Below are 12,063 nucleotides of genomic sequence, written 5' to 3' on the forward strand. Positions count from 1 at the left end.
GTAATTTGATAAAAAAGTCTACATGGCATCTAGGGGGAAAAGCATTAAAATCATCAATTGTCACCCATTGTAGGCAGCGAACGAGGGGTTGGCAAATTATATGAGCAGGGGAAGGAGCCCTAATGCTACTAATTAAAGATTTCATATAACTGTCATTTATATCAATTCTCTAATGCATGTTGAAAAAAATATTAATATTTTTCTTGCTGGATGACATTGATCTGGGCTTAATATAAAGGACTTTTGAAACTTTTCAATCTTTGAAAATAATTTAAGTGGTTTTTAAAAGCTTTTGCTTTTCTTATACTTTTAACTCATTTTTGTTAATAGTACCAGTCTTTGATGTTTTATTATCTTAATGCTAATTTTTTAGAGATGAGCATTTCAAAAAATTTTCCAGGAGGAAAATCGTGAGTCAATCATAGCAAACATTTTATAATTTTCCAACAATATATGGTGTTACACACACACACACACACACATATATATATATATATATATTAGGGTGGTCCTTATTTTCGAAAGTTCATATTTTTTCAAAATTATTTGTAATTTTGTTCAGTTACACCAAAACATTAAAAATACAAAATTTCAGCTCAATCCGATAATATTAACACGTGCCGTATTGGCCTTGAAGTTTCATGCATCTGACTGTCTAACATGCTACGACGAGTCGGCGCCAAGTGCGTTCGAATTCGCTACAAGCGCGACTACAAGTCTCGACAAGTCAATTTTGTTTTTACATATTATTTGTTCAATGCTACATTCGTTTTAGTTTCGTACTTGAAGTGCATAAGAAAAGACGTGCTATATAAGTAATTGATAAAAGTGCTGAAATGTCCACTTTGCGGAACAATATTTATCTAGTTGGAGTGATGAAAAATCAAATCTGCGGTAGTAAATTACCATGTAAACGAGATGTTTTGAGTGTACTTTTTTATAACATGAGAGTGGTAAATTTAAATCTTAATGACAGCAGTGCTTTAGTTATTGATGAAGTGGTCGTTTTTTGGAAAAAAGCAAGAATCCCAGTTCAAAACCGTTCAAACTGTATTTCGAAATTAAAATCTTTGTACGATAATGTCAGAAATTTAGAAAAATCTAAAAATAGAGATACTGAACGGCAGAGAGAAAAAGAAAATGATTTTAAAGAAGCTTTAGACAACCTTTTCGATATTGCCACCTTAAATGCGTTAAATGAGATTAAAATCGCCGAAGATAGAGAATTTTTAATTAAGCAAAGGGAGAAAGGTAGAGTAGGTTGTATGTTGGGAGTAGATATCAAATTATTACGTAAGGAAAAGCGGAAAGAAGAACGCACAGCTGCAGAGTTGAAAAGAAAAGAAGATTTGTTGGAAAATTCTAGTTGTTCGATTGGACATTTTGAAATGGAAGATAAAGAACACGAAGATTCACAGAAAAAAGTGATAAATCAAGACAACAGTGAAGATGACATATATTTCATATCGGAATCTCAACAGGGTCCATCTTCAAACAAGAGAGGACGAAAGACGTTAATGACACCTCGCCTGGCCGCTGCCTTGGACAAATGTAAAGTGAGTGACAGGGATGCAATGCATATTATTTCTGCCGTCCTAGAAGCTCTTAATATAGATATCACCGAGTTTGTTCTCAATAGATCGTCTATCAAAAGAAATAGAGAGATTTTGCGGAAAATAAAATATTCATCAATAAAATCGGTAGGAAATGATGCAAATTTTATTGAAGTGCATTGGGATTCCAAATTATTGCCTGATATCACAAAAAATGAGAAAATTGATCGGCTTCCTGTGATCGCGGTTGGTTTAGATTTTGAACAATTATTAGGAGTACCTGGAATTGCATCATCAGGAGGATCGGAAGTTTGCTCTGCTGTGTTCCATATCACTGATGAATGGAATTTAACCGAAAAAATTCAAGCCTTTTGTTTTGATACTACAGCATCAAACACTGGACGTATAAAAGGAGCTGCAGTTCTGCTTCAACAAAGGTTAGGGCGAGATATTTTGTGGCTTCCATGCCGACACCATATATTTGAGGTCGTTTTGGCTGGTGTATTCACGAGGACAAAAGCAATTGTAACATCCGGCCCTGAAATTGCTCAATTCAAAGCACTTAAAGAAAACTGGAAGAATATTGATAAAATGAAATTTTTAGATTATACCAGCGATGAAGCCGTTTATAATGCACTGAAAGATGTAGCGCCCGAAATTATTTATTTTGTGAAACAGAAACTTGCAGAAGAGCAACCACGTGATGACTACAAAGAGTTTTTGCAATTGACGCTCATTTTTTTGGGAGATAAAACAAATGTGAGTTTTAGGGCCCCCGGTGCATATCATTTAGCGAGATGGATGTCTAAAGCGATTTATTGTTTAAAACTTTTTTTATTTCGCGATCAAATGAAAATGAGAAAGGATAATTCCAAACTGAATGCAGAAATTTGCGTTTTCGTTGTATACTGTTATGTAGAGGCCTGGTTTTCAGCAACGAATACTACAGGAGCTCCCCTAAATGATATATATTTTTTGAGAAAATTGGTTAAATTTAAAAATATTAATGAAAACATTGCAACCATTGCAATAACAAAATTTTTAAACCATTTATGGTATCTAAGTGAAGAGTGTGCTGCCATGGCAATATTTGACGATAGAATTGAGAGAGTTGAAAAAATTAGAATGGCTCAAAAAATTATGGAATGTGCAAGTAAAAACATAGAAACTGTGAATGAAAAAGAAGAAGAAAATGAAGAGACAGAAGTCATTGAGAAAAAACTATGGTTGCAAATCCGAGATGTCCAAAATTTTGTTCAAAAAGATCTACCAACTGAATTATTGTCCGCCAATTCACTTCAGTTATTTAAACGATTCGGTATTTGTGTTGAATTTCTTCAGGACGATCCGCTGAATTGGGAAAACAGAGAGGATTATCGCACAGGAAAAAATATCATTTCAACCTTAAAATGTACAAATGATATTGCAGAAAGAGGAGTCAAGTTGATTGAGGATTACAATGAAAAAATGACAAAAAATGAACATCAAAAACAATTTTTGATACAGGTATGTATAAACAAATTTAATTTTTTGTTATTTTTTTCTTGAACACATTATATAGGCTAGGTTTAGAAAACACATTCAATATTATTTTTTTTTATTCAGGTTGTTCAGGAGTACCGGAGAGAGTTCCCAGTCGCCACAAAAGGAGGCTTACTTAAATCCAAAATATGTATCTGAAGTGGATGTATCATTTCAATGAATAAAAAATATAGTATTAGGATAAACTATATCTTTATTTTACGTTTTCATTTTAATTAGTATGTTTTTATACTAAAATTTAAAAAAAATGCGTAATTTTATGTTTACAGTCGAGCGTACATTGTCGTTCTTATAGGTAATAACTGCCTTACATTGAATCTCACAACTTCAGCGTCGATGCGGCACGTGTTAATATTAACCGATTGAGCTGAAATTTGTTATATTTTCATGTCTTATATAAAGGTACATTCTGGCAAATAATTTCTAAAAAATTCGAAAAAAAATTTTTTTCCTTATAAATAAGGACCACCCTAATATATATATATATATATATATATATATATATATATATATATATATATATATATATATATATATATATATATATATATATATATACAATTGTTTTGCAATTTGTGTTGGTTAAAATGTAAAACATTTTATTTTTTCATTTTTTCTAAAGTTTGTGATAAATCTGAACCAATGTAAACTCTGAGTACATTTTGTATACTAGTAATAAATATGTACACCAAGGATTCTTGAAGGTTTATTTCTTAAAATTGTAGACACAGAGGACAAAGTTTTGAAAAAATAGATGCACATACCTTGCAAAGTAGACAAGTATTTGTTTCTTGTGTTGAACGAAATTCCAACAATTTGCCACCAGTTCTTATCAAAATAAAAACCAAGGAAAGGAAACAAAATAGAAAGTCAGTTAAATTTAAAATTGAATACAGTATTGTGGCAATTAATTGGGAAAGGCATTTTTTTCAAAAAAAAAAAAACGGTTTTATTCCAGTTTTTCATGAATACAGTAGAAACTAATCATTAATATGACCTCCTCGAGACTTAATAACATCACAAACACGTTTTGGCATGGAATGTACAAGACTGGCACATTTAGTTTTAATTTCAACATCATTATACCATATGTCAATAACAGATGAAATTCGCTTTTCCATCGTAGTACTATCAAACTTATGAAGATGTTTTTTAACAATAGCCCACAAATTTTCAATCGGATTTAAGTCTGGGGAGTTTCTGGGCCAATCCAGTACAGTAAGTGTTTTTAGAGCAGAAATTAAAAATTTGCTTCAATGTGTGACATCGCGCCGTCTTGTTGAAAAACGTAATCTCCGTTCGACCAAAGTTAAGACATGGTTGGAAGCACATTTTGGGTCAATATCAATTCTCAGCTGGCACTGTTCATCATTCCTTCAACGGGAACAAGGAATTATGCCCCTGAAATGCAGAAACGACCCCAAAACCATCATTTTAGGTGGATACTTGGGTGCTTGAGTAACGTTATGATGATGAAGAGGTTCTCCCTTGCTCCTTCTCACGAACCTGTAACTAAATCCCTGAACCACAGAAAATAAAAACTTATCTCAGTCCTCCTTAGTCCATGTTTTATATTTCCGTTCCTATTTTAACCTTTTTTTTTCATACGAGGCGTGAGAAGCTGCTTCTTGTACGGCCGACATGCTTTCTGCCCACTTTCTAAAAGCTTGTATCTCACTGTTGGAGGTGCAATGTCAATACCAGCTGCCACCATGGACTTGGACAGAACAAAACTAGTTAGTCGAGGATTCGTTACACTCATTCGATGTAAACTTTTGTCGCCACGAGCCAAAGTTGACCTTTTTCGGCCGAATTTTGAAAAACGGTTGGTTCCAGCATTTCCTGTTGTCTTAAACCGCTGCCATATCCTCCCGACACTTGATATACTCATTCTGCATATTTTGCCTATTTCTTCTAACGTTTTAGAAGTGTGTTCTCTAAATGCATATACTTTAGCACATGTTTCAAGACTGATATCCATGACTCTAATTACTCCCACAACAAGAGAGCAACTAACACTGTAAACTTCTAGTCACTTGGCGAAAGAATTGATATGCCCGCTACTTACCTGATGCGTACAAACAGCTACGATTTTGACAATAACTGCCATTTGAACTCTGAGCTGAATTTGAGTGCTTATTCTTTCGCTTACGTGTGATAAAATGAAAAAGATAACATTTCCCAATTAATTGCCACAATAATGTATTTTAAAATGCATGTACATTTTAAAATTCAACAAAACAAGCTACAGAGGCCACCACTTATAAGTGAATCATGTTTGTTCTAAACAGTTTTGATTCCATAAAGCGGCTGATTCAATAAAGCAGCTAGTTCAGTAAAGCTGGATTTTGTTCTGTTTTCGACAGTTTGATTCATTAATGCCGTTGATTCTATTAACCGGCATCCACTGCACTTGAAAAAGAACATCTGTGAGCATCTTTTACTCTGTACTGAATGCAAACTTAATAAATTACATAGGTTTGACCAGGGTAATCGCAAATGGTTTTCGATATTTTCAAGAAAAATCAGTAATTTAAAAAAGTTTCTGAAAATATTACATTTTAGAATTTATATTCAAACTTGTTCATCAATCAGGATGTACCACACAAATTTTTAAAAAATTCTTATTAAAAATAAAAATTGTATGAGGGATTCACAATTACCAGCAACGGATAGGTAAATTGCAGGATTTTTGGGGTAATTGTGAATGGCATCAAATACCTTTTAGAATGTATTACAATAGAATTGTGGTAGACGTGAATGAAGTTCAAATCAAGATGTTCACTTTTACCCTACTTTGGAAATGATACTTTCATTTTTAGCGTTCACAACTCCCCCTTGTATAACACTGGTCACAAATTTCTCAAATTTATTAAAAATAGTAAGTGGGAAATAATAGGAAAAAAATTATAACAGATATTTTCTACAAACAAAAAATATGAAAGAGATACAAACTTAAAATTGTTAACTCAGACTCTGTTTTTTCATACAAATATAAAAATAACAAGTCTTTTTAAAGATATTAAACATAATGGTCTAAAAAATACCTCTTTGGTTTATTAATAACTTTAATAACATGTTTCACTTGTTAGTGAAACTTAAAACATAGCCCTATTGTTCATTTACATCCACAAATTCATGAAAAATATAAGTTATTCTTGGGTTCTTGTACGTTTCCACAGGAAATGGTACAACAGCAACAATGTCAAAAATAGTGACTGAAAATATCTAGTTTTCTTTACATACAAATTCAGTTTTTGTGTTATTAGCACAACAGGATCTCTGTACAATAATTTCGCCATCTTTTTCATCAAGGTCGCATTTCGCAAACATACTTATAGTGATTGTGAACAGCATCTACAATAATCACTTTTTTTAAAATTCACATTCACCCCAGATTTTCAAAATGAAGGGGTAATTATGAATGTCTAGTAAAATTCTAAAATGAAAAAAAAAACAGGAGGAATAAATATCTGACCAAGTCTGCCACTTCAAAAGAAGTAGGTTTATGTATTTATTACAATAAAATTGAATTTCGAAAAAAAAAAAAAAAAACAAAATAGGTATCCAATACGTTGTCAAACTGAGGCACTAGAAGAAGAACTAGATTTCTTTCAGTAATTAAATATATGTACCAGGAGTTTGATTATTGTTTCCAAGATTTAATAGCATATTAAAAAAAAAAAAACTAAAAATTATATTATTAGTTGTTTTTTCAGATCGTTCACAATTCCCCCAATTGACAATTATCCCAGTTAACCCAAAGTCTTCATTAGTCATAAAACAAATTACAAGATCTTGAAATCAAACAGTACAAAATTTATGGAACAATTCAAGTTTACACTTTAAGAAAATTAATTAGAATTTCAGCGATGTTTTCAAGGAAGCAGATTTTTTTTAAACCTAAATTACAAAACCTACAGTTATCCAAAACACATATTTATTTAGGCACTATGGGGGGATAAATGTGAAGCTTTTATCTTACTTAAAACATAAATAGTTATTTTATTTTAATTTACTTTTGAAATTGATAACATTTTGACACTTTCAACATGATGAGATCGAAGTAGTATTAGGTGCATAAAAAAAGTGAACTTGTCGTTTACTTAACGCAAACAAATTAAATGCAAATAATTAGGAAACACAAAGCAGCAAGTCTTGAGAAAAGTTTCAATGTTTCTTTGGTTATAGCCCAAACATCCTACCCTTACCGGGTTTAACTCACCATCTTATGTCCTAATATTTGGCTGAATAAGTTGAGCATGAAATTAGGGTTTCCAATTCTGAAATCCGAATCCCACATGATATTTAGCAGGATTAAGCCCGATTATTTAGCGGGAATCAAGTCAATCCTGCGGGATCCCGCGGAATTGGCTCCTTAAAATCCCGAAATCCCGCGGGAATGAATACGGAGCGGAATTGGAAACCCTACATAAAATGCCTCCATGAATCCCCAAGGGATTTGAAGTTCAAAGAAGGATTCAAACCACTAGGACGGGGCAAAGGGTTCGGAGGAGCAAGAAGGTTTTGGGCAGTAAACACCAAAGAACTAGCTTTGATTAAAATTATTTATCACTTTGAAGGGAAAAAAATCAAAAATTGAAACTTTCTTGTACTATAAAGCATGTCAAAATTAAAGATGTAGTTCAAAAAAGTATTAGTCCGTACTTTCTTTTAACAGCTAGTAAAATTTAATGTGCTAAAAAATTACCTGAAAATAGTAAATATTGTTGCTGGAAAGTCTTCTTGCAAGTTAGTAATGAATGCTTCTGTCAGCCGATGAATGCTACCATTGGATTTTGTCTTTAAAAAGAAAACAACAATGGCAAAATAAAGAAATAAATCACAAGGTATTTTTTTTTTCATAGACAATTTTTTTAAAAATAAGAAAGGAAGAAAACTGAAAGTGCATGATTTTTAAATTGTGCTTATAAAATCAGTGGGGTGTGACCACTTAAAAGTAATTTTTCTGTTCTGGAATACAGATGAATAGCGAGTGGACAAAGCTGCCTCTTTGATAACAGCAACTTTACTTAGTTTATCCATTTTTAATTTTTAAGCAAAATGTAGTTTTTATTTATATAAACATAATTAATTAATGGCATCCATCAACCCTTGCACATATGAGGTAGTGAGAAGCAAAGGCATGCAAGTGGTAAAATTAAAAATTTGGAGATAACCAGTACAAATGGTGAGTGAACCCATCTTCTGTTTTGGGGGGCAAGAGATAGTACTAGCGGCCCTGGTGCTGCTGTATAGCATGATTTAGAAAGAAATTCAATGAAAGCCTACCTAACATGAAATCTTTATACGCATTTCACTCAAAACTTGAAAATATCCACTTGTACACCCCTTTGCTTCTCACTGCCTCATATGAGATAATTTTTCCATAAAGTTTATTCTAGAGATACCAGTAATATGGGAAGGAGAATGAAAAATAGGTAAAGACATCCAGCTGGTAATAGATTATAATGCATGGATAATCTTTTTATTAACAAGCAGTTATTGTACAATTTCCTCTCCTAAATTAAATGAACCATTATTGTGTTAAAAATTGGAATCTTCAGGCAATACTCACCTTTGTTAAAAGATTAGGTAACACTTTATATGGAGTATTTTTTAAATGATTAAACAAAGCAATTTCTTTGTCCAAAAATTCCCTGCAAAATATAAACATAGAACAAGTTAGACAATAAGTTTTTAAATCGTTTCATAAATAATAAGTAAACACAGAAAAATTATTTATAACACAACATAACTTACTCTCAATTTATTCCATGTTAGACTTCTCATTGTATTATTATTTTTAGTTTCATTAAACACACAAAAAGGAATATTTATTAAAACTGTGTTTTTAAAATTAGATTTTAACAAAACCATTAGTTAAACTAAAAGAAATAAAACATGTATGTGTGAGAGAGAATGAACAAAAATTGCAGCAGAAACATAAATAAAGGCCCATGTGCATAATTTTCCTGAAATTTTTTTTATATTTAAAGGCTTTAATTTAAAAGAAAAAAATTATTTTTTTCTGCTTACCAAATATATGACAAAGTATTAAATTCATTAAGATTATAACTTCAGAAATTTAGACAAAGTAAGTCATTGTAAGGGGATTTATTTATTTTTTGTCCTTCTAAAAAGACTGGTGAAAATCTGTTATCAAAGATACATTGTTATAATAATGAAAGTAAATTCAGTGCAAACAAAAATTATTAACATTTTAAAGCATAGTAAAATATGTTTAATAACTCATTCATAACGGGCTAAGGTTGAAAACTGTTTAATATTTATGCTTAAAATTTATTTAAAAATTGACAGTACTAACTATTCTTTTATTACCTCCTCCCTGCTCATGAGCAGAAATTAATAGACTTAATAAACATATTCTAAATCCACGTACCGAATTGGTCTGCAGACAGGAACCTTGTATCGAGTATCATAAAAACTCTGAAATGAGAAAAAAAAATTAATGAAACAGAAAAAACTATTTATAGCACTGGGATTAAGTAAAAATAAAATGTAGAGAAATACAGTAAAACCTTAATTAACTGCAGTGATGGGGACCAGACCACCTCTTTAATCAATTTAAAATTCCGGAATTTAAAAACTGCTGTCAGGAGACCGCAGAAACTTGAACATTGAATTTAAACAAGTACTCAATAGCAAAATAACTGCTAAATGCGAAGCTTAACAAGTATGTTACTATTATTAGAAATAATAAATTTGTTCAATAAATGTCAAACAAGTCAGAAAATGCAATATAACTTAATAAGGCATAATATAGAAAACTTGAAGCTCTATTGAATAAATAATGCAGAAACAAATGTGCAGAAAAATAAAATTATTAAATTAAAAAAAAAATGCTTTGCTTTCAGATTTGATTGTGTTCAAAAATATTTTTCTCTTTCTAAATAGGGCTGAGTGTATTGGCTACTAATCATTTGCAGTTCTAGTGTGCTTGAAACACATGGCATCCTGTCTTTCATGTGCCACCATTAAAGTGTGGATGTCAATAGTACAAATAATTTTGATGCCCAGTTTGCACCACATGAAGATCCCTTGGCTTTCTTTGATGCAAAACAGCACATTGTTTTCAAATTTAATAGCAGTTTAAAAACTGAAATCATTCACAATGTTCCAAAAGTTTACTGGCAAGTTTGAAAAAAAAAAAGAGAGAAAAATAATATAAATGCAATGTAATCACTGTCTACGAGATTCTTATTACGGACTTAATTTACTTCCAAAAATTACAAACACTTTATAAAAACTTTAGCAAAGTAAATGCATTATTATTTAAATTACCGAACAAAACAGAATTACCTAAAATAAAAAACATAATTTGCATTTGTTCATGAAAAAAAAAGTACACGATAGTGGGGAATAAAATTTTTGAATATTTTACAAAAACTTCAGAAACAAGGAAAAGTTTGAAAACAGCTGAAAAATTTGAAAAAATATCCGATACTTCGAGCTTTCCAAGTAAACTGAATGACTTGAGGCTTCGGCATTAAAATGTCCTAACACCAAAACATTAATGACGAGGCATATTAAATAACAATCCAATTCTTGCTCTTTATAGAACATATTGAATTACAAGATTAGATGGTGCCATTAATGAATATCAAGTTGTCGAAAGCCAGTAGCCATCACATCCAAAGCAGCAAGAATGTTGAGGCATCTATCAGGGAATGCCGATGAGTAGAAAAGTTAACTGCTACTTAAAAATGTGAACAACAAAGTTAAAAACTCCCAAAATTTAAAACAAAAAATTCCATTTAATGCAAACATTGTATTTTAACCTTGTTTTTTCATTTTTTAAAATTAAAGGAATCATTTATTCTTTAATTCCATTTATTGATAGTCCAAGAGTCCACGAGTGCCAGATCTACGTCATAGTATAAATGCCCAAAATGTTTCTGCGTAAGGTCATTGCATCTCGTAAGAAAGTCTCGTTATTATTTATGCTGAGTTGAGCAGGCTTTTGCAGGAAACAGGTGGCAAAAGGTGCATAAAATTGCTGCAAAAACAAAACATTATAGATTCATTCCACGTCACGTGATGCGGTGGTCTCCATTCAACCATCTCCGTTCTGGAGAACGTTTTAGAGAGTGCAGATATATATCTTTGAAACCAACCTACGCAAATGTTCAGCTTCCAAGACACAAATCGTGAGGATCTAGGATACCTCAAAAAGTCATATTGTAAGGATCACTTTTTACTATGAAATCAGTATGGTTGAAGATTTAAAATAAAAGTGTTTTGCAAGGACTGTCTCCTGCTTTATGTACTATTACATTGCCGAGTAGATTTATTTAGATAGCATGAGATTTGTGTTATAGAGCAGAGGGAATAAGTAGCCAAGTTGTGATAAGTAGTTAGTTGTGGTAGTAGTTTATTGAGCAGCAATAAGATAAAGGGGACATCTAATGTATCAAAAGTATTTGAGCTTCAACAAAAAAAGAATAATAAAGCCAGGTCCAGATGTGTTCTTTTTGGTCCTATTAAATCTATGTGTGAGTTTATTCTGTCATACTTATGTCAAAAAAAAAGTGAAGAGTATTTTTATAATTATTTTAAGCAAAGTATATTTTGTAACAAAGCAAAATGACTATGCCATTAATAAGTTTTCTGTGAAAATGGACTCTTCATAGATTTAACATGGTTCATACTCAACTTTGAAAATTAAAAGTAAGGAGTTTTTAAGGAGTTTTGCAGGAGTTAATTTTACTTTTTAAGAACTAGCTTCTTGTTTAAAGATGCATTTTTAAAAACCTATTTCAGAAAAACATATGCATAACTCTTGTATTATTAATTTATAGTAAAATATGCATTTACAGCTTCTTAGACTTGAGCCGACTCAGAAACAAATTCAAATATGGGGGGGGGGGGGGGTGACCACTGAAACATGTTTTGTTTTGAAAATGAATAAAAAATAAGTGAAATTGTTGGAAAATCAATACTTTAT

General features: G+C 31.5%; 1 protein-coding gene across 3 annotated transcripts in view; it reads right to left on the reverse strand.

Moving 5' to 3' along the window:
- Nucleotides 1-12,063, reverse strand: part of LOC129220493 (cytoplasmic tRNA 2-thiolation protein 2-like) — a 53,786-nt gene that overhangs the window by 18,290 nt on the left and 23,433 nt on the right. For all 3 annotated transcript variants that reach the window (XM_054854916.1, XM_054854913.1, XM_054854915.1), the window contains 4 exons: nt 9,499-9,545; nt 8,674-8,755; nt 7,807-7,898; nt 3,860-3,923 (listed from right to left, as the gene is read on the reverse strand). In XM_054854916.1, coding sequence (XP_054710891.1) covers nt 3,860-3,923; nt 7,807-7,898; nt 8,674-8,755; nt 9,499-9,545 — 285 coding nt within the window. The remainder of the gene's footprint in view (nt 1-3,859; nt 3,924-7,806; nt 7,899-8,673; nt 8,756-9,498; nt 9,546-12,063) is intronic.

Source organism: Uloborus diversus, chromosome 4 (assembly GCF_026930045.1).
Source record: "Uloborus diversus isolate 005 chromosome 4, Udiv.v.3.1, whole genome shotgun sequence".
NCBI classification, from domain to species: Eukaryota; Metazoa; Arthropoda; class Arachnida; order Araneae; family Uloboridae; genus Uloborus; species Uloborus diversus.